Source organism: Folsomia candida, unplaced genomic scaffold (genome assembly GCF_002217175.1).
Source record: "Folsomia candida strain VU population unplaced genomic scaffold, ASM221717v1 Fcan01_Sc005, whole genome shotgun sequence".
In the NCBI taxonomy this organism is placed as follows: Eukaryota; Metazoa; Arthropoda; class Collembola; order Entomobryomorpha; family Isotomidae; genus Folsomia; species Folsomia candida.
The window spans coordinates 65,692-88,954 of record NW_019091197.1 but is presented as its reverse complement, the minus strand read 5'-3'; the positions used below and the strand labels follow the sequence as shown (position 1 = coordinate 88,954).

Genomic DNA, 23,263 nt, shown 5'->3' with positions numbered 1-23,263 from the left:
GCTTGGGAAGTGGACTGGGCGGAAAGCTTCCACAACTCACCCATTCCACCCACGTGGAACGGACAGAAGAAATAGGGGGGTGACCAGTGTCGTCGGATGCGGTGGGACAGGTGAACATTTCCAACCAGAAATTCTTTCTTTCTCCTGCTAATTGGAAAGAAATGTCACAAATTTGCGTAATCGATGTCTGCATTTAGATGAAAATCACAGAAGTTTTTGACCTAAATTTGTCCTATGAACTTAAATAATTATGAATATTTTATTTAAACCTGTGATTTAATTCTAAATACATATATAGGCGATAAATAAATATCCTGAATACAAACACCTGAATTGATTGAGCTAAGAGAAGCGACAAAACGCAAATTTATTTAGTATTTATTCATTTACTTGACAACCATAGTTGTACGACATATATTTACAAATATGTATGTATATTTTTAGTTTAAGTAACGTCGACGCGAGTGATGCTTTGAGCTACTGAACGTCGAATCTCCCCAATTTTGAAATCGATTTTCATATCGCAGCGCGTTAAATCGGGCATTAAATCCATTCACTGCGAACCTATGGATATTGAAAAAAGTTAAATATGTACATATTAATGGTGTTCATGATTCCTTCGTATCCTTATTATTCTTGGGATGGTAAAATACGTTACGACGGCTACGAGATTTTGTAAGCGTCACCAGATTTTGTCAGCTAAAATCGCGTTACTAAGGCTACGATTTTTTCGTACCTCATTGTCCTATTATACACTCTAAGAAATCCGGTATTTAAAAATTCATAATCACTCTAACAAAATGGTTTAAAATGTATGCAATACGTTGCAGAAATAGCATATGTATCTAAGTAATGAAGTATTCCCATATCGCAGTCAAATATTGCACCGGCATACTTTTAATACCAAGCGGTAGCAACTTTAATACCGAGAAATCAGCACCTGACTGGCTATACCAGATTTCTAACAGTATGTATATGTATAAATATCACTAAATATCTTAAATTTCTTATTTTATACCTTTGTGCATTTGCTTCCCGATTATTTCGCTGTTCGGACCACTTAAGACAGAACGACAGCAGGAGGTAAATCACGACAACACCAGCCACGGTGTAAACGATGGGTAGGATCACATCAGCCTAAAAAAAGTAGAAACGTTTAACTACTTAATTCGACACAAGTATTTCAGTCACGAAAAATGTTTTACGGACTAGCCGATTTGCAAATTGTGTCGCGAAAACGATGCCAGCAATAAGTACGACTGGACTCAAGCGGTAGATTGACATTATTACGTATAGTTTTATTAAATTTAACCAAATAAACAAATTTTGCAAATTTATTTACAATGGTGGACCGAAAAATGAATTTGAGCATAACCTCAGACTCGCAGCGCAATCTTATCTCTAAATTCGAGTCGATATATGGTTGTGCATTAGTGTTCTGCACATCAAAATGATCTGCTTTTATCTGACACAACCTGGTTACTTACATATTAGACTGTTTTTAGCTTTATTGTCTTTTTCTGTTTTATTGTTTGTTTGTTGGGGTTCTATCGCCATTTATCTATAATATGCATGGTATAGTTAACTATATTGTAGAATTGAAGAATTAGATAATGTTTACAAACTTTCAGAAATTCTAACCTCTGAGAAATCCAGTATTGAAATAATACAAGGCGTTTTCATATATAGCTAGAACAAAGTCCCATGGATAATAGATACCTTTTGTAATATTAGATCGGTTTTAAAATTGTCCCATAAAAGTGGCAAATTTTTGCAGGCCGGCATAACCATGCAGAAGAAATTTGGCTTCCGAGATTCTTAACGGTGCAGATCTGTCGCGAATCAAGTAAAACGCAAAAAAAACATTACGGTAATTTTTGCTTCTGATCGAACACTGAATACATTTTGTCGGCGCAGGCATTGTGGAGGGTTATGTATGTATGTATTTATGTATGTATGAACTCGTATTAAAACTATTTATGTAGGTCTTGTCACACTCAGTTTGCAGTAGATAAGTGCAACTGGTTGCCAATCTGAAAGGATATAATGTAAATAAGTACTTAAAACGATAAATTTTACGCGATGTTTTATATTAATAATGAATACTGCTTAACAGAAGGTAAATATCCTTGTTTTATACCATATTCGTAAACATTATATAGCAACATTAATTAAGATATTGCAGGTACTCATTATTTGTTCTCAAGTTTGCATCGCAATGTAATTTTAAAAAGGGCGAACTAGCCTTGGAGATTCGCAATTTCGCATGCATTTTTCAAGCCACATTTTTTGCATACTTTTTGCGAGCTCACCTTTTTTTAATTCGTCCGAGTGAGATACTAATCGCTTTCTAAATCAAAATTTTCACAAAAATACCTCATAAATCTTAACAATACGAGTTACTAACAATGCGATGACGCCAGCGGTCTCACTCCGATTTTGACGAAACAACGATAATTATGTAACCTTACACAAATAATTGAACACGTATTTCGGGATTTTTCATAATGCTCAGCTTAAACGAAATTATAACGTGATCCGTGAGCGAGAATTTCCATTTCTACCGTGGCATTTTTCTCGTGAGGGAGAAAAATTCAGATTCACGCTTAACGATTCCATCATAATTTCGTTTAAACTTAAAATGCGTGGGCATAAAGTGGTTTTCTACCTATTTCAAATTGCTCGCACAAATTTTGAAAAATTTTGAAAATTTTGAAAATTCAACAAACCAGATATTTTCTAAAAATCAAAATTGTTGAAAACCAGATTTTTCTGAAGTTACTCAATCGAATTTTCTTAAGTCACTCAATTTCCGCTAGAACCGAAATTACGCGTCTTCATGAAAAAGTAAAAATACGGGTAGGGTTATTTCGGTTGTGGCTGAATTTTGGAATAAATTTTAAGCCAAATTAAGGGTTTATCGAAATGCGGTAAATTTTCAAATTTTTATCCGGTTTCAAAAATGCATAAAGATTTTTGCACATTGAGTAACTTAAGAAAAATCTGGTTTTCAAAAATTTTAATTTTTGGAAATCTCTAGTTTGTTGCATTTTCAAAATTTGTGCGATCAATTTGAAATCGGTAGAAAACCACTTCATGCCCACGCATTTTAAGTTTAAACGAAATTATGATGGAATCGCTAAGCGTGAATCTGGATTTTTCTCCCTCACGAGATAATGTCACGGTCAAAATGGAAATTCTCGCTCACGGATCACGTCATAATTTCGTTTAAGCTGAGCATTATGAAAAATCCCGAAACACGTGTTCAATTATTTGTGTAAGGTTACATAATTATCGTTGTTTCGTCAAAATCGGAACGAGACCGCTGGCGTCATTGCATTGTAAGTTGCATAATTACATGGTTGTAAGTTGTAAACCATACACAAAACTAGAATTGTTAAGCCATCAAATCTCTTCATTTTTCATCATAACACAAATGAGGGATTACAGATATGTACATATCAAAATCGTAAATTGCTCAACATCGGCAATTTACAAATTTCGATTTTGGGATGCTATGATATTTAAGAAAACATTTTTTTAAAGTCGAACGCAATTCATTTTTTAGTTCTCGTAAAAATTCATTTACTTCTTATAATGCCACGTCAAAGCGATGTTGTCAAAATGATCACAATATCGGTTACGTCGTTCTGCATGTAGAGGGTATCCGTCCATAAGGACAAGTGTGGACGTGTCCACAGGCCGGACCGTGGGACCGGCCGTACCAGGACCCGGTCACGATAGCACCGTGACCAGATAATACACACTAAATATAAATAAGGAAACTTTGCTCAGGGTTAAGTAAAAAAAGAGGATCGTACAACCTATAGGCAAAATTTATCCAATACTTACAAAATTTAGTCACCCGAACACCCGGACAATTTTAAACAATTTGGGCAAGTTTTACTTTTCGGTTGTGTAATCCACTTTTTTTAACTTTGAGTAAATGTTACTTATTTTTATTTAGTGTATTTAACGATACGTCGTCAAACCAGAATACAAATTTGCATACCGAAATTGCCTAAACGCGTATGCCTAAATTTGAACTTTAGATTTTTCGTGGTGGTAACAATATTAGACATGAATCCTGTCCTTACAAAAATATCGTTTTTCGTCAGAATAATCGTACACCTTGATATGAGAGCTAATTTTTTAGACACATGTCGCTTTCAATTAGAAATTGCAAAGTTGAAACAATTATTAAGCTAAAATGAAGTTTTTTTTACGCCCTACATTTTTGCAGAAAAATACTCCAACAATGGAGAGGTCTGGTTTTCGCCCATTTTGATGAGACTAATTTTAAATTTTTAGGCTAAAAAACAAGCGGACCCGTATTTTTATATTTCCCAGAATGCGAATTTTTTTTCCGGTCGCGGAATTTTCAAGAAAAACTTCACCCAAAAACAATTTTTTTGACTTTGTAGCTTTTAGAATTGCACCCAATTTCAAGAATTAAACTCATTTTTTTCAGAATTACTTCCATGAAATTATTAAAATCCAAATTTTGGAATTTAAAAAATCTGATATTTTTTTTATTTCTCAATTTTTTCACATTCAAAAAGCGAAAATTTGTTGATTGAAAATTAAGAGTTTATAAAAAATGATTTGTATAATTTCAGGGAAGTAATTCTAAGCAAAGAGTATGTTTATTTTTTGAAATCGGGTTAAAATACGAGAATTTAAAGCGTTAAAAAAATTACGAATTTGGGTAATATTTTTGAAAATTCCGAAAACATGAATTAGGGTCCGATCATTTCTTAACATTAATAAAGTTTGTCGGGCCCAAATCGGCGATAACCACCTCACACCTCATCATTGTAAGTTGTGAGCTGTCCGTAAAAATATAAATCTCCAATTGCCCGCGCATACTATTTTTTGTGTACGAAGTTTGAAAGTTAAAGAATTGGTGGATAATGTGGAAATAAAACGTTTGTCATCATAGCATTAAATAAGTACCTATTTCTGGGTGTTGTACTGCAGTTCTAAAGGTATAGTGACACATATCTACATGTATGTAGCTATAAATCTAGCATATGTACATATACAAAATTTGGACCTCTAACACACCGGCCGGACTTTTGGAAATTCCACAGGCCGTACAAATCCTAGGATACCCACTGTCTGCATGGACCTTTACGTAAAATACGGTAAAAGTCGTGAAATACATAAACCGTTACAAAGGAAATGTATGTATGTAGCAATAGATTGAAACATGAAATTCCCTCAAAAATGAAGTGAACACACCATCTGACCTCGTGGGGGTGGACCAATTGACCTCAATCGCCCCCTACTAGGGTCCTATGAATGATGCTGCAAACCATCTTGATTCGTTGTCGCGTTATTCTGCTGACAGACAGACGAAAAAGCCTTCTCTTGGCCTAATAATCAGAGTCCGGATGGATATGTATGTATTTTAAACTTTTTCAATAATAACCCGATCGGGTTGAAACTTTGGGATATTGTTCCTGGTCAGGCATAGGTCACACGGTCAAAAAAATGTTTTCACATATTTTACATATTTCCAGGTTTTGGTACATATAAATATGGTTTAACATATTTCGACGATTTTGCCGAAAATGTGCATTTTTTGATACACATAAATATGTTTTTACATATTTCGGCGATTTTTTCAAAAATATATATTATTTTCAATACAAATAAATATGTTTTTACATATTTCAGCGATTTTTTCGAAACAAATATATTCCTTTAGAGAAACCTCAGAAATTCACAATTCATAAAAAATTCCGATCATCGTGGAAATAATACCAGAGCATGTTGAAATGTTTTTAGTTTGTCACTTTGAAATGTAAAAGCAATTTTTTGGCATTTCTGCAGTCAAATAAGCTAAATTTGGGGCAATTTAAAGCGAATTAAAAATATGTTTTATATACATATTTTGGCGATTTGATTGAACATTTTACATAAATATTTCGGGGGTTTTAAGAACATATTTATCCGGACTCTGCTAATAATATTTCGCCCATTATTATACAAGTTAAATATTGTACAAAAAGTATGTTCGAACCACGGAGCATCTCACAAACTATGAAAGTTTTAAAGAGGAGTGAAGTTCGAAAGTGTGGAAGGAAAGTCCACGTCACACTCTTAATTTTGCATCCCTTAAACAAACTGGAGTATTGAAAACTCCAGCCTAAGCAGAGATGGATGCGGCAGGTATCGAACTCGGGACGGTCTCATCACAGTCGGGCACGTCTGACACTACTCTAACTTGGCTCTGAAAGATAGCACAATTAAAACCACTTAGCTTTCAAGCCTTGTAGTTTTATTTAAAACTTTGTTAAACTACTCAAACTAAACTTCTGTAATAAAATTAAGTTTTTTCGCCAATGTGGTAAAAAATTGTCATGAAAGTACCAAATGGCGAAATTATTGTCATATTTGGAGAAAGTGGAAAACTCGTAAAAGTACATTTGGCGAAATTTAAACTTCGCATTTATTTATGTCAAATCGCTCAAAATTACAATTTTGTTATAACATTATTTTCGCCAAAAGGTACTTCAAAAAATAAAAATAACGTACGGTGAAATGCATGCATGAAATTTGTTTTTCGCCAAATGGGATTATTTTTTTGGCGAAAGTTTTTCGGCAAAAGTGTTTTCGCCAAACTGATCGACTTCCATTAATTTATGCACATCGCATTGCCATGCCATTAGTGTCGAGGAATGAGTGATATTATATGTATATTATTGAATGTGTTGTTTATGTATGTATGAAAATGCGTCTCACTTTGTTCCCTTATTTTAAGTGTACCGCTTTGCCATTCTTCTGGAAGGCGAGAGAAGCATTTATCCGTTACTTTTTATGTGTACGTGAGAAGAGAGAGAGAAGATTATTAGTATTGTATTACTCGTAGACTTATGTAAGAGTGAAGTAGTGTGAAAGGCAGTAAAAAAGTAGTATTTTAATTTGTCATTTAAATTTCTGAAAATAACTAAAATAAATAGTTTTTTCCTGTGTGAAATTTATGACTAGTTTCTACTTTTCCTTTACACCTTGTGCAATCACTCAAAATCATAAAATTAACTAAAATACGGTACGCGACGTGACCACGACATAATTGAGGATAACTTGATTAGGTCCGCGACCGTAGCAATTAGGGGCCGTCCATAAACTACGTAGGTCAAAAATCGCGATTTTCTAGACCCCCCTCCTTTAACATGTGTAACATAGGCACGATGTATCATTGGAGCATTAGACCCCCTTCTTGTTTTACGTATGCAATTTATAGATGGCCCCCAAGTGAACGATTGTACGTGATTTTTACTCGATAAATCCAGCGTTGAAATTTCTGCAATAAATTGTGTGTGGCGTAATAGATATTCTTTTGATGCTGACATTGTTAGATATCAGCTACATAAACACATTTGAAACGTTTTGTACTAATTAAAAATGTATCTAGAATATTCAAATAATTATTGTGCGGTAAAACCTTTACTATTTACCGCTTAGTTAATACTTTATTACAAGGATTAACGACAGTACAAATTATTAAATGCTTTAAACTGGCAAACTTTATTATGTTTTAAACTTGAATATAAATTCTAATAAATTTTAACAATTTATTGAGGACTAAAGTATCAATTTTAGTCGAAAAAGACTAACAATGGAGGTCTCCTAACATAGATTTAGACCAAAGTATTGTCAATCGATCACAAATTTAATTAGTATGAAATTTGCAAATGACACTATCTGCCAATGCTTAGGTTTGGCGGAGATATTTGCATAAAAAGAGGAGAAAATCCGCCCAAAAATTGAATAATTTTACAATTTCCAAATTTACCGCATGTTTTCTCCTCATCGGATGCAAACATCTTTGCCAAACCAGAGCATTGGCAGTTAGTGCCAATTTCTAATCGATTAACAATACTTTGGTCTAAATCTGTGAGCATTCGTTGGGAGACCTTCGTGGTAAGTGACAAAGTTGAGAAGTAAATAATACATGAAATTAATCGGTGTCATAATCTGGGTCCACGACATCGTCGCTGCACTCATACGTGTCATCGTCCGTCACTTCTTCCGTCATACCGAACGTCAATTTGGACGCGGGGATTTTACTCAGCGCCATGAAAGCGCGAATACGCTCCGCTGTTTCTTAAACTACAAGTACAAAAATCCTGTTACATAATTCTCCTTTATGCAAAAAGAATCTTCCTCAGATAGTCCATGCATTTTATGGCAATTATTCATATATTTACTCATGGCCGAAATGCTAAACTCAAACATATGAAAACCTTCATGAACAAAGACCCATGCAGTTTTTAGATAGCTCGAGTAAAAACGTGGTAAAAACACGCTGAGGACCTTTAATAAAGGTCCTTTATACACAAGTGCGTTTCCAGGAAGCTCGACCCTTACAAATGGGTTTATGTACATGTGTAGGTGGTACATGTCTCCTGCTATTATTAAGCCTAACATGCTTTAACCATAGCATAATACATACATCATAAATCCATTAAATGCTAGCATGGCCTCGAGCAAATTGAATTCAGCCTTCAATGAAAATACTTATAACCGATATCCCAGTTACTAAATGGTCCTCATAAGAGTGACAGTTAAAATATTTTATCTAAATTGCATATTTTTTACCAGTTAAGTTGAAACAGTTTACTTTCATACATCTCAATATTACAAGTAGTTGCATACATACAAAGATTAGCAAGGCATTATAGAATAGCTACTTATTTTAATTAATCTCATGTCCGCAATGAGCTCAGCGTCGTCGTCATCCGTGTGGGTGGAGATAGCTAAGCGTTTTGAGTCATTCTGTAAACGAGACTTTAAGATCCAGTTCGGCCGTGAAAAGGACTCGCTCATGGCGATATTCGCACAAGAACTTTCGCACAAGAACATTCGCACAAGAACTTTCTCCAAATGCGGTGGAACAATTATCCAAAATTACTACAGTTGGTGAATGAGAAAGCGGTCAACAATGTCGTCACGGTGACAGAGGACCCTGTAGTTTTTAAGCGTCTGTTTCAGGTAAGATCATGAGATAAACTAGTAAATGATGTACATATGTAATTAGATTAAGCCTATGTGATGCGGTGTCTCTCCAATGGAGAGTCTCCATTGTCAGGGTATGCTTCCCCGGGTTTTTGAGGTATTGGGGTTTTGCGGAGTTTTGTGGGTTTTGGGGTATGCAATTTGATCAATACCAACATGTAGTCGGGGTTTTCAAATTTCATAAAGTATGGTAACATGGCTTTACTAGCAATTCTACAATTTAATAAGATACTAAAATTGAATTAATAAGTCACTTTGTTGCGAAATTGCTGAAAAAGCAGATTGTTTTTACAACTTAATATATGAGACACTGACTCAGTTTACCCCCAAAACCCTGACTACCCGGAAAACCCAGGTATGGGTTTTCCACAGCAAAACCCAGGGGTTTTCCTTACCCTGTCCATTGTAGAAAATATCGCGTGACCGTCAAAGTGCACCGCTAGTCGGTAGCCTTTACCTACCATTCGGTTGGGGGAAAAATTCCCAACACCTACCTTCAATTTGGTGTATATATGTATGAGTTTACCCCAGATTCGCTTTTAAAAATGGGGAATTATCCGGTAGTTAAGGTTCCAGCTAGTGAGTGAACCTCTGATTGGTACGGATTTCGGCACAGCTAACGGTCGTGGGGTAATGTGCGACAAGTTTCAGGACAGCAAATTGGATGTTTTTATGTGTATTACACACACGCATACATTATGCAAACAAAAAATGTCGAATTTTCCGTTTTGACTTTTGCTGAAAATATGCACGCTCCGAAATCCGTACAACTATCCCAGGGGCAACATGCACCGATGCTACCTAGGAGGTCATGCGACTTTTTCTACAATGATGAAAGAGTGCATCACATTCTATTCTCAGGTTCGGCTTATGTAGATTCTGTTGTTTCTAGTATTTTCATACTGAAGACTTTCCTGACCGATCGAGCTACACGGCCAATGAAATTATCAATATTCTCAAACTCGCTTCCCGCAATTGCCCCGGCGAGCTGAGTGACGAGATGACAAAGAAACTTTTCGAGAATGGTCTCCGGCTGAAAAATGCATACAAAATGCTCAACTTTGCCAGCCTGTTTGACTTGTCTGGATTGAAAGACATGGCGTCCTCTTTCATGGAGAAGTACGTTTTTAATTAGTTAATCACCTAATTAGAATTAGTTACGGCAAAGGATGAAAATATATTGCAGATTTAAATATTTGAATAACAAAGTAAATTATTTGAAATTATTAAAATTAGGCGTAGAGCCGTAATTACAAACCGACTAAAATGTGAAATAAGAGTGGTAACGGAGAGACATGAGAAATTATTAAAATTCGGCTGGAATAATTAGGAGCCGTCCATAAATTACCTAACGCGTGAGGGGGTCTAAATCCCAAATTATATCGTGCCTATGTGTCACATACATATATTAACGCGGGAAGGGGGTCTATTTAGAAAATCGCGATTTTTGTGTTACGTAATTTATGGACGTCCACTTACAAATACACGACAATTTGACATAAAAGAGGGGAGGGAGAGAGGAGGCGTTTGATCTTCGTAACTTTTTTTACAGGTGTCTCAATTATTTGTACAGTTACAAAGCTAAGTTTTCAAACTCATTTTTAATTCGCTTTCCTTACTAATTTTCTTAGAGTCAACCGAAACGCGAGGACATATCTCGCCAGTGCTGACTTTTTGGAACTGGATGAAAATTGTTTAGTAAATTTACTACAATCGGACGACCTCGCTTGCCAAGAGATCCAACTGTTCGAGGCGGTTGTTAGGTATTAAAATTAATTGGAATCATATGGCTAAAATTTCGCCTTAATTATTTGGCGGCCAAATATCACTAAAACAATTTCACTATTTTCACCAATTCACTAATTTAACACTTAAGTCAGGGTTACAAGTGGTATATGTATATCACCTAGTGAGATTTACTGATTTATGTCAATCATCTCAGTTGGGGCTGAGTGAGAAATATGAGAAATAATGAGTTAAACTTGTAGTTCATAACCCCGTCCGCTAGGTGGCACTAGTGCATGGCTCACAAATCTCACTATATGTTATATTTCTCATGTCTCACTATTTCTCATTATATCTCAGCGAGATGAGATTTATGAAGGTGAGACGAGATTTCTGCAACCCTGACTTAAATGCTTCACGTTTTTTTTCAGGTGGGGAAAGAACAAACAAAAATCTGCTTCGTCTAATCTCCGAGATATTTTGAACTCTGCAATTCATCAAATCCGGTTCCCACTCATGACGCCACTACAATTGACTACAACCGTGGATGACTCTCACGTTCTAACCAGCGCCGAGATGAAGGACCTATTCATCTACGTTTGCACGGACGAGGTCAAACGATCCAAAATAAGTGACACCTTGCCCTTCATTTCCAGACCTCGTGCACCTGTAATCAATCCGCAGGACGACTACGAGGACAACGATCAAACAAATGACATCGACATTGAGTATGGCATTGTCAAATTTGAATCGCCGATAGTGCAACGGAACCCGCAGAAATAAATAACGACAACGAAAACTCCACCAACTGCGAAGATTCCTTGTGTCAGCTTCAAAATATGCACTTGGTTTCTGAGACGTGGGACGAAATGATTGAAAAAATCAGGAATTCTAACAATATTCTGAAAAACACGACCGAACTTAGATGCACAGTGTGGACGGATTGTCGCACCGGAGAGGAAGATGTTCCTCGCATCTTACTCCCCCACTTGACAAAAGTAGTTTTGAACTTGGAAATTCCTGACGAAGATGAAGATAACGACGACGCGGTTCATGTCCAGAGGAGAAATTTTAACCTTGAGAAGTATTTATTTTTCAAGAAGGAAGGCGACGACGTGAACATTAACTGCGAAGTTACGTTAAATGAATGCACTTTTTTTAAGTGGCCGCCAGCCGAGAGGGAGGTGCTCGTTGGGTTTGGCAGACCCAATTCCATCCCGTTCTTGAACCGGTTAATGAACAAGGAGGTTATGGAAAAGTTCGACATGCTGACCATCGTGGATAATCAGCTCCCAGATGGTGAGTCAGGGTTTCAAAAAAATTAATTTGGAATGTAGCTTAGGGCAAAATTTGGAAATTAATGCTTTTGTCTTATGATCATTAATTATGGATAGCCATGATGCGAAAATTAATGTCGCTTGAGGTCTGTAGGGGTGGGGGTGGGGGTGGATTTATAAATGCCACATACATAGATAGGAGTAATCCGGGCTTGGAGTACGTACTCCGGCCTCCGGAGGCCGGAGTACGCGACTTTTTTTGGAGTACGGAGTACGTGGAGGCCAGAGTACGCGAGATTTGCCGGAGGCCGGAGTACGCGTGGCTGTCCGGAGTACGGAGTATGCAAAATATCCGATCTATGGTAGGGACATGTACGAGGATGGACCAATAAGTACTTAGGAAGGAATGAAAAAGTAGGAAGGAAACTCATTTGAACCAAAATTTTGGCATAACAGCAGACCTGTATAAACATTTAGGAATTTGTGATTTTTTCAAATTCCAATTTTAACAACATCGCCGAAACTAAATTTTTCAAATTTACCCCGAAAATATCCACTCAAAAATTTGCGATTCGATTTTATTATCGAGTCCAAATTTATTCCACTTTATCTCGGGGTTTAACGTTATGCTATAGCCAAATACTAATCTCCATGTGTTAGGACCAGAGTCCGGTTAATATGTTCTTAAAAACCCCGAAATATTTATGTAAAATGTTCAATCAAATCGCCAAAATATGTATATAAAACATATTTTTAATTCGCTTTAAATTGCCCCAAATTTGGCTTATTTGACTGCAGAAATGCCAAAAAATGCTTTTACATTTAAAAGTGACAAACTAAAAACATTTCAACATGCTCTGGTATTATTTCTACGATGATCGGAATTTTTTATGAATTGTGAATTTCTGAGGTTTCTCTAAAAGAATATATTTTTTGCGAAAAAATCGCTGAAATATGTAAAAACATATTTATTTGTATTGAAAATAATATATATTTTTGAAAAAATCGCCGAAATATGTAAAAACATATTTATGTATATCAAAAAATGCTCATTTTCGGCAAAATCGTCGAAATATGTTAAACCATATTTATATGTACCAAAACCTGGAAATATGTAAAATATGTAAAAACATTTTTTTGACCGTGTGACCTATGCCTAACCAGGAACAATATCCAAAAGTTTCAACCCGATCGGGTTATTATTGAAAAAGTTTAAAATACATACATATCCGGACTCTGGTTAGGACAAATAACCCTCAGTATTCGTTACAGAATTTGTATAAACTTTTGGAAAAATTTCGAAAATGAATTTCAAAACTTTTGGAAAAATATGTACTTTGGAGTAACGTAGTAATAAACTCGAATTTGCCCTCAATTTCAACAGGGATATTTCCCGGATCTGCCGTTAAAGATGTCCTGCTGTGGGGCGTCAAAGCCGCGTCCTCCACCCAGCTGGGCGACTTCCTTCGCAACCTCGGCAACCTGGAAGTCCTCTCCTGCTGGACGAAGGGTCCTCTAAAAAAGCTGAATGACAAACAATCTCGAACCAGAGAAATCCCCATCATCGATATCCACCGCGATTTGACTTCCGGTGATAAACTCGTCAAGCTCTCTGTCCGCAAGGCTGGCCTCGTAGTGCCTCCCGTCGCCACCGTCGTAAAACACAATTTGACCAAGTTGCACACCAGCAATTGCTATTTCTCTTCTGAAATTTATGCTCATTTTCATGAAATATTTCCAAACTTGAGGAAGGTTTCATTTGAATACGATGAGGTAAGAATGGAAAATACTTTGCTCATACTTCCCTCACAAGAAAATGGCACCTAAGAGGAGAAAAAATTGATTTTCCGTATCAACTGTTTGGTTCGGGCGGATTGACTAATTTGACCTATGTATGTATATACTTTGTTGGGTTTGATTCACAATGGACAAGAAGCTGCGTCCAAATGTACATACAGAGCCTGGTTAATCCGGGATTAATCTGATAAATTGACGCCGTCAACTAAAAACAATTTTGCGACTTAAGCAGCAATTTTTTAATTCACGAAAAATATCTTTTGCATTTATAAGTAATGCTACATACATACGAAATGTATTTTTCAATTCATGATAGAATTTGAGAGGTTTTGGAAATTTTCGCTAATGTACTTGTTAAGGTAAGTATGTAGAAAACTTGATGAATTTGTAAAAGTTGCGACATTAAGAACCTAGTGAACATACATAGTGACCATATCAGATAATTCATAGCTAAAAATTTCACCCAGAAGTAATTATTTGTCTTTGCGAAACACAACGCTTGGAAGTTTGAACCTCCATAGTTCCATTTGTAAGGGGCAATATGACTAACCTTTTTTTAAAAATACATGTATTCATTTTAGTAACATGTCATTACAAACAAGCATTTAGTACCTTGCAGAGTAATTACTACATATGAATGCATTGTCTCGTATGATCATATTAATAGCTTAATACATATTTAACATATGGTGTCGGTAATGCCGGTATTACCGAAGGTCCCAATACCTAAAATACCGGATACCGGTTTTGCAAAATAACCCCGGTATTGCATACCCTATTTATAGCCCTCAGTATTCTAAAAACAATTCATATCCCCATAATCAAAATTACATTTTGATTGAATTTTTCATGCACAGCGGAATGCAACCTCGTGTATGGGCTGGCGCTGGATTATGTATCAAATCGGATTTCAAGCCTTCAAAACTTTGCATATTCATTGCAATCCTCGATTTTTACATTTTTATTTTTACTGAAAATTTTGACTCTGAGTGTTGGGAATGACTTGCAAAAATATCAAAAAGATATTTATTTGCATAATCAATGTTTATGGTGAACTACTTGTATGATAATTGTACTGATTGAAAGTGCTGCATTTTATGGATGTAATTGCAGAATCGTAAATGAATTAATAATTAATCTACATAATAATTATATTTGGCTTTCTATCTTTTTAAGTGTTTATTTCGACGACGCAACTTAATTAAAGTTATATGTGTTTTCAGCGACGATGATGCACTCTTAGTAGGTCTCGCGCCAATTTCTCTGCAGTAACCATCACTTGTGCGACAATGGTGGCATCATTTGGTTGGGGAAGGATACTGGCATCAGCCACTCGCAAATTTTGAATTCCACGCACCCTGAAAATGGCAAAACAAACCCATCAATCAATCAGTTTTAAGTTCAGCCATTAAAATGAAACACTTTTATGTAAATTAAAAACAATTGGAAACCTAAGGTTCGAGTCCACCACGGCGAGCGGATCAGAATTCCGGCCCATTTTGCAGGTTCCTGAAAAATGATGCGTCAATCCTCCCCTTTGTTTTATGTAGCATCGCCAGTACGCGTCTGATCGAAGGGGCAAACCCGCACATGCTACTGGAGAATCCTCTGATCTCCAGCGTACGTTCATGGCTTTGAACGTGCTCGTATCTTCCATGACCTTCAACCCCAGCCGGAGCCCCTCCATTATTGCTTCAATATCTTCTTCCCGTGACAATTGACGATGGTCAACAACTGCCATTTTCACATCGCCAGCTGCGGAATCACCACCTGAAGATAAGTATTCAGTCACATTGAAGCCAATCCTACCAACGGACATGGGCCTTGTCAGAACAACCCCCATAGTGACAGTCCACTCGTTTCCAACCATGGCTGGATGTTGATTCAACATTATCCTGATATCTGGCCAGGTGATCTCCCCTCGAGATTTTGCCACCTTTGACACAAGAAATGCTTGCGGTGAGAAATCCATCTCGGTGAAGAATCCTTTACGTTCGTCTCCGTTTTGGTAAAGGGTGAGCTCTTTCTCCACTTGGGATTCTCCCAGCAAAGAAAACAAGGTCCAGTCCGGGCGTCCAATGTTGAAACTAAGTCGAATTGTGGGATGGTTTCGAAAATTTTGTCCAACTCCTGCCAAATCTTGTGTCACCGGTATGCCAGCTTTTGTTAGGACTTCTCTCGGTCCTATTCCAGACCTGATGAGGAGTAGCGGGGAGGAAAATGTCCCGGCAGAGATGATAACTTCCTTAGAGGCGTGAGCAATTTGGGGAATCCCGTGACGAAAATAGGTGACGCCGTAAGCTCTTTTGTGAGCGTCGATAAGAACCTTATAGTTCAAAATTTAGACTAGATTATTGATTTGACCTTTGCGATGACTGCTTTCCACACCTACCGTTTGCACATCAGAATATCGAAGGACTTTTAATAAAGTTCTGGTAGATTCGAATGGTTTGACGAAAGCGGTGAAACTGCTGACTCGCTCCCCGTTTTTGACTAATTTCACCTCCGGAGAAAATCCTAGAACGTTTCAAAATTTAACAAATTTATCGAATAAACACACAAGTTCGAGATGGGGTAAGCGTGGAAAATTTACATCATTTAATATTCAAGCGAACCAAATATCATAACTCCACATTAGTTTCTCCTACTTTTTAGCATGAACAATTTGAATTGAATGAGATGACTGTGTATTTCGTCCACGCTGAAATCATCTCTCTGACTTTAAATAAATTACACGAAGACAAAAGTCATATTTACCATCCTCCAGAAAGCCATTCGAGTCACCAATCTGAAACCCTAATTCTTCCCCGGAACGTAGCCAGCCATCAACCAATGGTGGCCAATCCGTCTCCGTAAACAGAGGACCAGTTGTACCGTAATATTCTAGAAGTATAATAAATATTTATGAAAATCTTTTCACATTCATGAGAGAACCCCCCATTTAATTTCAAATCAATTCGCAGCACTCACGCGCTCTTTCCTCTTCGTGAATGAGTTTTCCATGAAAACTTTCAAAGGATTTAAAGTGTTGCAACATTTCCCGATAAGACCAAGACTCGTCGCCAGTTAAATTTGCAAAATGGTCGTAATCCAAAGGAGAGCCGCGATTGTAAACGAACGCATTATGAGATCCGGATCCACCCAGCATTCGCCCAGTAGGAACGGTGATAAACTGCAGGACGTTAAGCTCAAAATTTCAACACTCCGCGCTTAATTCTATTCAACATCCACTAAATCAGACTTAGAGATTTTTACCCCTCCATTTTCTCCTGCAAAATTCTCCTGCCTAACCGAAGGATACATAAAGTTAATGGCGGGATGGGCGGCTACTTGAAGATCCAAGTAGGGATTATACGTCGCTGGTACAGGGCTCCCACCAGATTCTGCCAAATCATTTAAATTCGTAGATTGAATTATGGTCGGGGCATTATAATTAAAGACATTTTTGGATGCATTTCTTATATAAAATGTCTTTAATGTTAATTCCTCGACCATAGTAATCACCATCAAAATCGTTATCATTGATTAGTTTACACATCGTCGACACAGATAAACAAATTCAACTTGAACACTCACCAAGTAGGAGAACGCTAAAATGTTCCGATAACCTCCCAGCCAACAAACATCCTGCTTCTCCGCCTCCAACTGCAACAATAATATTAATTACGACTTGCATAGTTAAATTCCATATGGCTCAATGTAGAAAGGAAAGAAACATCTCGAACCTAAACAATTGTCTACTTTATATTTATCGGTACTCACCGATAATAAAGTCGTAAGTCTTAATTCTAGGAAGGCTTCTATCCGATTCTAAATCTGCCAGGGTCTTGCTCAAATCCTCTTCCCGATATTTATCCGCATATTTCTGAATTGTGAGGGCGATCGACGCAGTTATAAAAAATGTCAAATTCATGACTAACTTATATAAATCTTGTAATCGAGTCGAAACTTATGCATTCCCTGGAAGCTGTTGGCTTGATAGGACTTCCTCTTGGTAAAGAAAGATTGTAACTGAGGGATTCCGCCTTCTCAGGATTTATAAGAAGTACTTTCTAAAATTGGGCTCAATGCCTCATATTAGCCTGATGACACGTTTTGGTCGTAATAGGGTGTGTTTTCTACAGTACAAACGCTTCAAGAATTTTTGTAAACCTTTCACTCTCACCTATTAGTGTATGAAACTCCAACATTTCCAAGGTGCACTGTGCTTACAGAAATACTTAATAGAGCATAATGGGTTTATGATGGATCAGCACATTACAAACGTAAATATATTTATAAGTAGAACTGTTTTACGTGTATGCTTATTGCTTACCAGTAAATCTATGTACTTTATAAACCAACCCATGAGTGTGATATGTGTATATACATACATACATAAATCACCGTAAATTAAAAATTCAGTATATTATTATGTAAAGTAACTGTAAATGTAGTTTGATTTATTTATGTATGTATGTTCAACTTCCAAAAACTTATAAGAATGTCGCGTGCAAAAATTATGTTACTTATTTCTGTATTACCTCTACAGTTTTATTTGAATTTATTTAGTATGATAAATAAGTAAATAATTCTATGTACATAGTCTCAACTTAAAAAGTGATAGTAGAGTAGACGAATATATTAGGTTAGTTTTAAGGAATTTCAAATTTATTCTTATTCCATTGAAAAGCCAGTTAAATTTCAAGTAGAAGACATGTATCAAACTTTAAAATACATTCCACCTGTGCCCATGAAAAATTGGTCACGAAAGAGAAAGCTCCATCAAAAATACGCACGAAATTAATTGTGTCATTCCCGGGTCAGAAACTTTTTGGCGACCCTGACGCATATATGGGGTTCAGAACAGACCTTTTCCTCAATTGTAATCAGTATTTGGTGGTGAAGTTGTCTGCGGTTCGAAAATTCCAACGTTAAACCTAAAGTGCAAATGAAGTCAGAAATGTGGATTTTAATCCAGTTTTTCACGAATTTCGCTGTAAATGCTACTGTGGACGCCTTCACAAAGGTCGGTGGCCTTTCACCCGATATGGAATAGTTGAGGGGGTGCTCCAGTTTCATCAGGACGTTTATCAAATATTTTTTGAAACTATCTTCTCTCCTTAATCAAGGAAATTGAGCTGTTTTTGCTCAATTCCGCCGATTCCCACCAAAACCATGAATGGAGCCTGATAAGATAACATTTTGACCTTTATTTTGTAATCAGCTAACCCTTAGAAAACTTGACATAAAACATAATTTTTTTTGTTGAAATATGTTCCTGTCGTAAAGAAATTATCACCGGTAAATGGGTTACTTTTTTTGGTTTTTTCACCGTACCGTTTAGGGAGAGAGGTCGATTTTTTGACCATTGCTTAGGCTTGGGATATCTGTAGCATGTGACGCTTTCTAATCGAAAAGACCTACATCTTAGGGTCATTTTTCAGTGCTCATCTGATTTGTAAAGTTGAAAGGTCATTTGTGTGGCCAAAGTCTCCGGCATCCGACAGACATTTTGTGCTATTCTGGTCTTTAAAGCTTCGAACATCACTGTAGTCCTCCTTGACCTTAGACCATCGAAACCTTTATACCAAAGATAGACACTGTCTCTAGGGTTAGTTTAATAGTTTTGGTAACCAGATCGTAGTTGCACGTGGAGTGCTACACTACATCAAACATTGTGCATTTTTTTTCTGGTGCAAAAAGTGAAAAATTATTGCCGCGCGCATGTAGTTAAGCTCCTCTTACTTTTGACCTAGTGACGTCATATAAAAACGGTCAGCACCAATGATAGGCACTGAATGTATGCACAAACCGCAACTGACCTTTTAATTTTATGTTGACCCGTTCAAAAGCTACGCTCTACTATCACTTCTTATGGTAAGACTATGTATGTATGTATACATAAATATGGGATTGAATTCGTAAGCGTTTCGTGACTTCTGTATTTTGTGCAGTGCACGGTACGAAATGAAGGAAATTCATAAAACTGCAAGTGAGGCAGTTTACTAGAATTATTACCGTTAAATCAACAAATGGTGTAATTATCCATATATGCAGAGATCCACTCCATAACATATCTACAATCAATTATTGGTTGTTGATACATACTTAGGGAAGTGCGCAGTACCGTAACAACAGTGGTATATGGTGGTACCAAATACGAGGCCCGGGGCCCGCAAGGGCCCGGGCCGGGTGGCTAGCTTTACACTAGATATAATGGACTTTTTCTAGTATTAAAGATTTTACAAAAAAATTATTCCACGCCAATAAATTTTCTTACATCTAACCTTAAGCTGGTAGATCTCATTTGTTTTTCATGTGTAATTATTTTTGTATGAATTTCATTGGCTTACACTTTTATATGGATTTAGAGCAAATATTCTGTGTAATTTTTACATTTAATAGTTTGACTTTCGAATTTTAATTAATAATATTAGTATTGCATATTATACAATATTCTGATTTTAGCTGATACTTCATTTAAAACTTCATCTAATTAAATTAGGCGCATTAAAGAAAACTTAAAGGTATGGGTCGAATTATTTCTCTGCATTAGCAATTTTAAATTTGCAGGGTCAAAATCGGAGATCTCTTCATGTCTTCGCATTTTTAGTTACAATTCCGTCATAAATAATTTACCTGACACCAAAATTTCTCAAAATTTTGCATATTGCTATTATACTTTTTTTTGTTAGAGTGTGGGAAATTCTGTGTATGTAAAGGGTTGGTACATTCTTAATTTCTTGAAACCGAAAATATGCGACTGCAACTGGTTAAAAGCAAATATACTTTGTGACAACTTCAAATGTGCCTTGCTAGGGGGTAAATTTAACTTAACCCAGGGACAAACTTGGGAAAATATATTGCCTGCTTCAGGTCCAAATGTTTACAATTGTATGTCTTTTATTCTTACGGCTGGATGGAATTTTAAAACCATTTTCAGCCAAAACGTTGGATTTTCAAAATACTGTATGTTTTCAAATTTCTCGAGAAATAAAAAATTGGTGTTCTAAGAATTACATGGAATTGAGTTTGACCTGCATTTTCACTAATTCCAAATTTACATAATTGGCAGTTTTCCAAAATTTTATGAGACAAAAAGGTAATTAATCGAAAAGGGTTTGGGAACTTGCGAACTAAGCGAACAGCATGTTCCCAAGCGAACTAATTTTAAATTGTTTGCTCACAGAAAGGAAAGCTGATATATATTTTTGCGATGTTTTGAATGTGCGTTTTTGCATGTTTTTTGCAGGTGCAAATTTTTAAATATGTATCTTTTCAGCCTAAATCAGACGTTTTCAAAGCGTTGTAACTTTCCCAATTTTAACCTGATTTCAAAACTTGATGTTCAGAACTACATGGAGTAATTTTTAAAAAATTCAAAAATTTCTTTCAATAGGCAATTCAATAAATCGCCAAAATATGGTAAGATTATTTCCGTAAAAAACAAGTAAAAATTTGTCTGATCAAAATTCGGTAAAAGTAATCCCCGCCTAACCAACCAAATGATTAAGAAATTCAAAAACTGGTTGTTATAGATATAAAATTGTCAAAGGCGCTAAAACAATTACACTGTCAGAATGAATTTCGGGATGTTTCTAAATTAAAGCCCGTGCCTAATTAAAAACGGTCCTTAAAACCTAAAAGAATACGGGAATATTTTGCATATTTTACGGTTATAGTAATTTGAAAATAAGTATAAGAAAGTAAAGTTTAAAATAAATCTAAAAAAATAAATTAAAAATGAATCCAAAAAACATGTCCCCAAGGGTCGTTGACTCAGCGGATGGAGCGCACGTGCGCTCGGCTTGGTTTGACCTGCATATGAGGTCGGTGTTAGACCTAATTGAGGTCTGAGGTGGTGGGAAGGTATGGTGCAAAGTATGTCATATTCGCGTATTTATCGGTAAATTATTTACTTATTACACCTTGCTTAGTTGCAACTAGCAATGCAAGTCTTTTACGTGTACAATTCATATCTGGTTGGGACCAATTTTATTTTGTTCACCACAAAAAATAAGCATACCCTTATTTTTTAAATTTTCCTAGTGCGCTAATTTAAGCGCCAGGCGCGAATTTTGCGATTAGCGATTAGTGAGAAACCCTTTCATTCACACTGTGAATTAGAACAGTCATTCATCTAAATGACGGAATCTTTCATTCAGTTTCATTCAAATGACAGGAAATTCATTTTCATTGACTATCATAATCAGTCAAATGAATGAAGATGAACAGGTGGCTTACTTGACTCAAGATACAGGACTGATCTGAAAGCTTGCCCTCCGCTTGGGCGATGTCACGTGGGTCAACGTAATCCAGCGCGATGGTTAAGGAGTCGAGACACTTAGAATTTGACAAATCTGGGCAGGAACCCCACGGAAGAGTGACCTCCTTCAAATTTGGCGAGGCTTTGATAACCATCTCAATAAAGTTGGTAAGCTCCGGAGTCGCCAGTTTCGAACTCATCGTGAACGATGTCAAATTTTGCTTTGCTGGTATAATATCTCCTGGAATTGGATCCGTTGAAGCCCAATTCAGCAAAGGTCCGCAATTTATTCGCAACTGTGTCAAATTCGGACAGGAATTTTTCAAAACATGCTTCGTCCAAGGTGCACCTTCTTCATTGATGTCGAGTTCCAAAACTTGCACGTTGCTGCCAAACTTATCACAAACGTGGGTTAGGTTCAATGGGAAACCGGTGTAACTATCTTTAATCCTTTTAACAAATCGGGCGTCCAATGAGGTAGACATTTCGCAAAATGTTATTTTACTCAGAGCGTTGTAGGAACTTAGGTCTAACGCTAGTCTCGTATTTGGTAAGGAGAGGACTATTTCATTCCAAAATTGACAAACGAGTCGACAAGTTTTCAACGGGATTGCGGCCTGTTTGAATATTTCCATTAAAATCTGTAAGGTTGGAAAAATAATTGATGTATTGTTTTTTAAGTTCATGCTGTTAATCGGGTCTAAACTTATTTACATAGCTTACGAGCGGATTGTTTAGTGCGACATGTTCCAAATTTTGTACTTCCTGTTGGAATTCCATTGTCGATACGGAGTGTGACACAAATTTCCTGTTTTAAAATGCTCAGTTCAGTAAAAACAACAAATGTTGGAAAGCAAAAAAAAACATTGGGAAATCTTATCTATAATTACAGAGAACAAAATATATTCTGCTCAAATAACTTACCTTCACGTCGAGATAAGATCAATGTTGTTGTTTATGCAGGGAATTTTATTTGTTTACATTTAAACCACAAATTTTCACAAAATAAATATTTTACTTTTTTATTCATGTCAAGAGCACATGTTGAGTTGAGGATTAATTTTCCCGGACTGCCACAAGTGGACTTCACACTTGATACACGAATAAATTAAATTCTTACATTTTTGCTTGTATAATTTTACCCACCTTTTGAGCTTAATCCCCAGCCCAGTGGGTAAAATGGAAAAAA

General features: G+C 36.4%; 3 protein-coding genes across 3 annotated transcripts; 1 reads left to right on the top strand and 2 right to left on the bottom strand.

The window, feature by feature from the left end:
* Nucleotides 1–333: 333 nt before the first annotated feature.
* Nucleotides 334–23,195, bottom strand: LOC110850233. Its single transcript, XM_035852220.1, has 5 exons — nt 22,999–23,195; nt 22,798–22,882; nt 22,053–22,715; nt 1,019–1,137; nt 334–564 (listed from the first exon to the last, which is right to left on the bottom strand). Exons 2-5 carry the CDS (start codon nt 22,852–22,854, stop codon nt 441–443), a joined length of 963 nt encoding a protein of 320 aa, XP_035708113.1. The 5' UTR covers nt 22,855–22,882; nt 22,999–23,195; the 3' UTR covers nt 334–440.
* On the top strand, nt 8,567–10,175 carry LOC118435795. Its single transcript, XM_035852221.1, has 2 exons — nt 8,567–9,003; nt 9,920–10,175. Exons 1-2 carry the CDS (start codon nt 8,896–8,898, stop codon nt 10,160–10,162), a joined length of 351 nt encoding a protein of 116 aa, XP_035708114.1. The 5' UTR covers nt 8,567–8,895; the 3' UTR covers nt 10,163–10,175.
* Nucleotides 14,816–18,417, bottom strand: LOC118435794 (oxygen-dependent choline dehydrogenase-like). The gene is made up of 8 exons (XM_035852219.1): nt 17,589–18,417; nt 17,403–17,471; nt 17,082–17,209; nt 16,797–16,998; nt 16,584–16,709; nt 16,219–16,343; nt 15,278–16,152; nt 14,816–15,184 (listed from the first exon to the last, which is right to left on the bottom strand). The coding sequence occupies exons 1-8, from the start codon at nt 17,737–17,739 to the stop codon at nt 15,046–15,048; spliced, it is 1,815 nt and encodes a 604-aa protein (XP_035708112.1). The 5' UTR covers nt 17,740–18,417; the 3' UTR covers nt 14,816–15,045.
* Nucleotides 23,196–23,263: the final 68 nt, after the last annotated feature.

Coding starts and splice junctions, on each gene's coding strand:
- LOC118435795 (XM_035852221.1), top strand. CDS start 8,896: ATGCGGTGGAACAATTATCCAAAATTACTACAGTTGGTGAATGAGAAA. Junction 9,004..9,919: donor TTTTTAAGCGTCTGTTTCAG/GTAAGATCATGA, acceptor TGTTGTTTCTAG/TATTTTCATACTGAAGACTT.
- LOC118435794 (XM_035852219.1), bottom strand. CDS start 17,739: ATGAATTTGACATTTTTTATAACTGCGTCGATCGCCCTCACAATTCAG. Junction 16,999..17,081: donor TTGCAGGAGAAAATGGAGGG/GTAAAAATCTCT, acceptor AACGTCCTGCAG/TTTATCACCGTTCCTACTGG. Junction 15,185..15,277: donor GTGGTGGACTCGAACCTTAG/GTTTCCAATTGT, acceptor TGCCATTTTCAG/GGTGCGTGGAATTCAAAATT.
- LOC110850233 (XM_035852220.1), bottom strand. CDS start 22,854: ATGGAATTCCAACAGGAAGTACAAAATTTGGAACATGTCGCACTAAAC. Junction 22,716..22,797: donor TCGCACTAAACAATCCGCTC/GTAAGCTATGTA, acceptor CCAACCTTACAG/ATTTTAATGGAAATATTCAA. Junction 565..1,018: donor CGGGAAGCAAATGCACAAAG/GTATAAAATAAG, acceptor CAATATCCATAG/GTTCGCAGTGAATGGATTTA.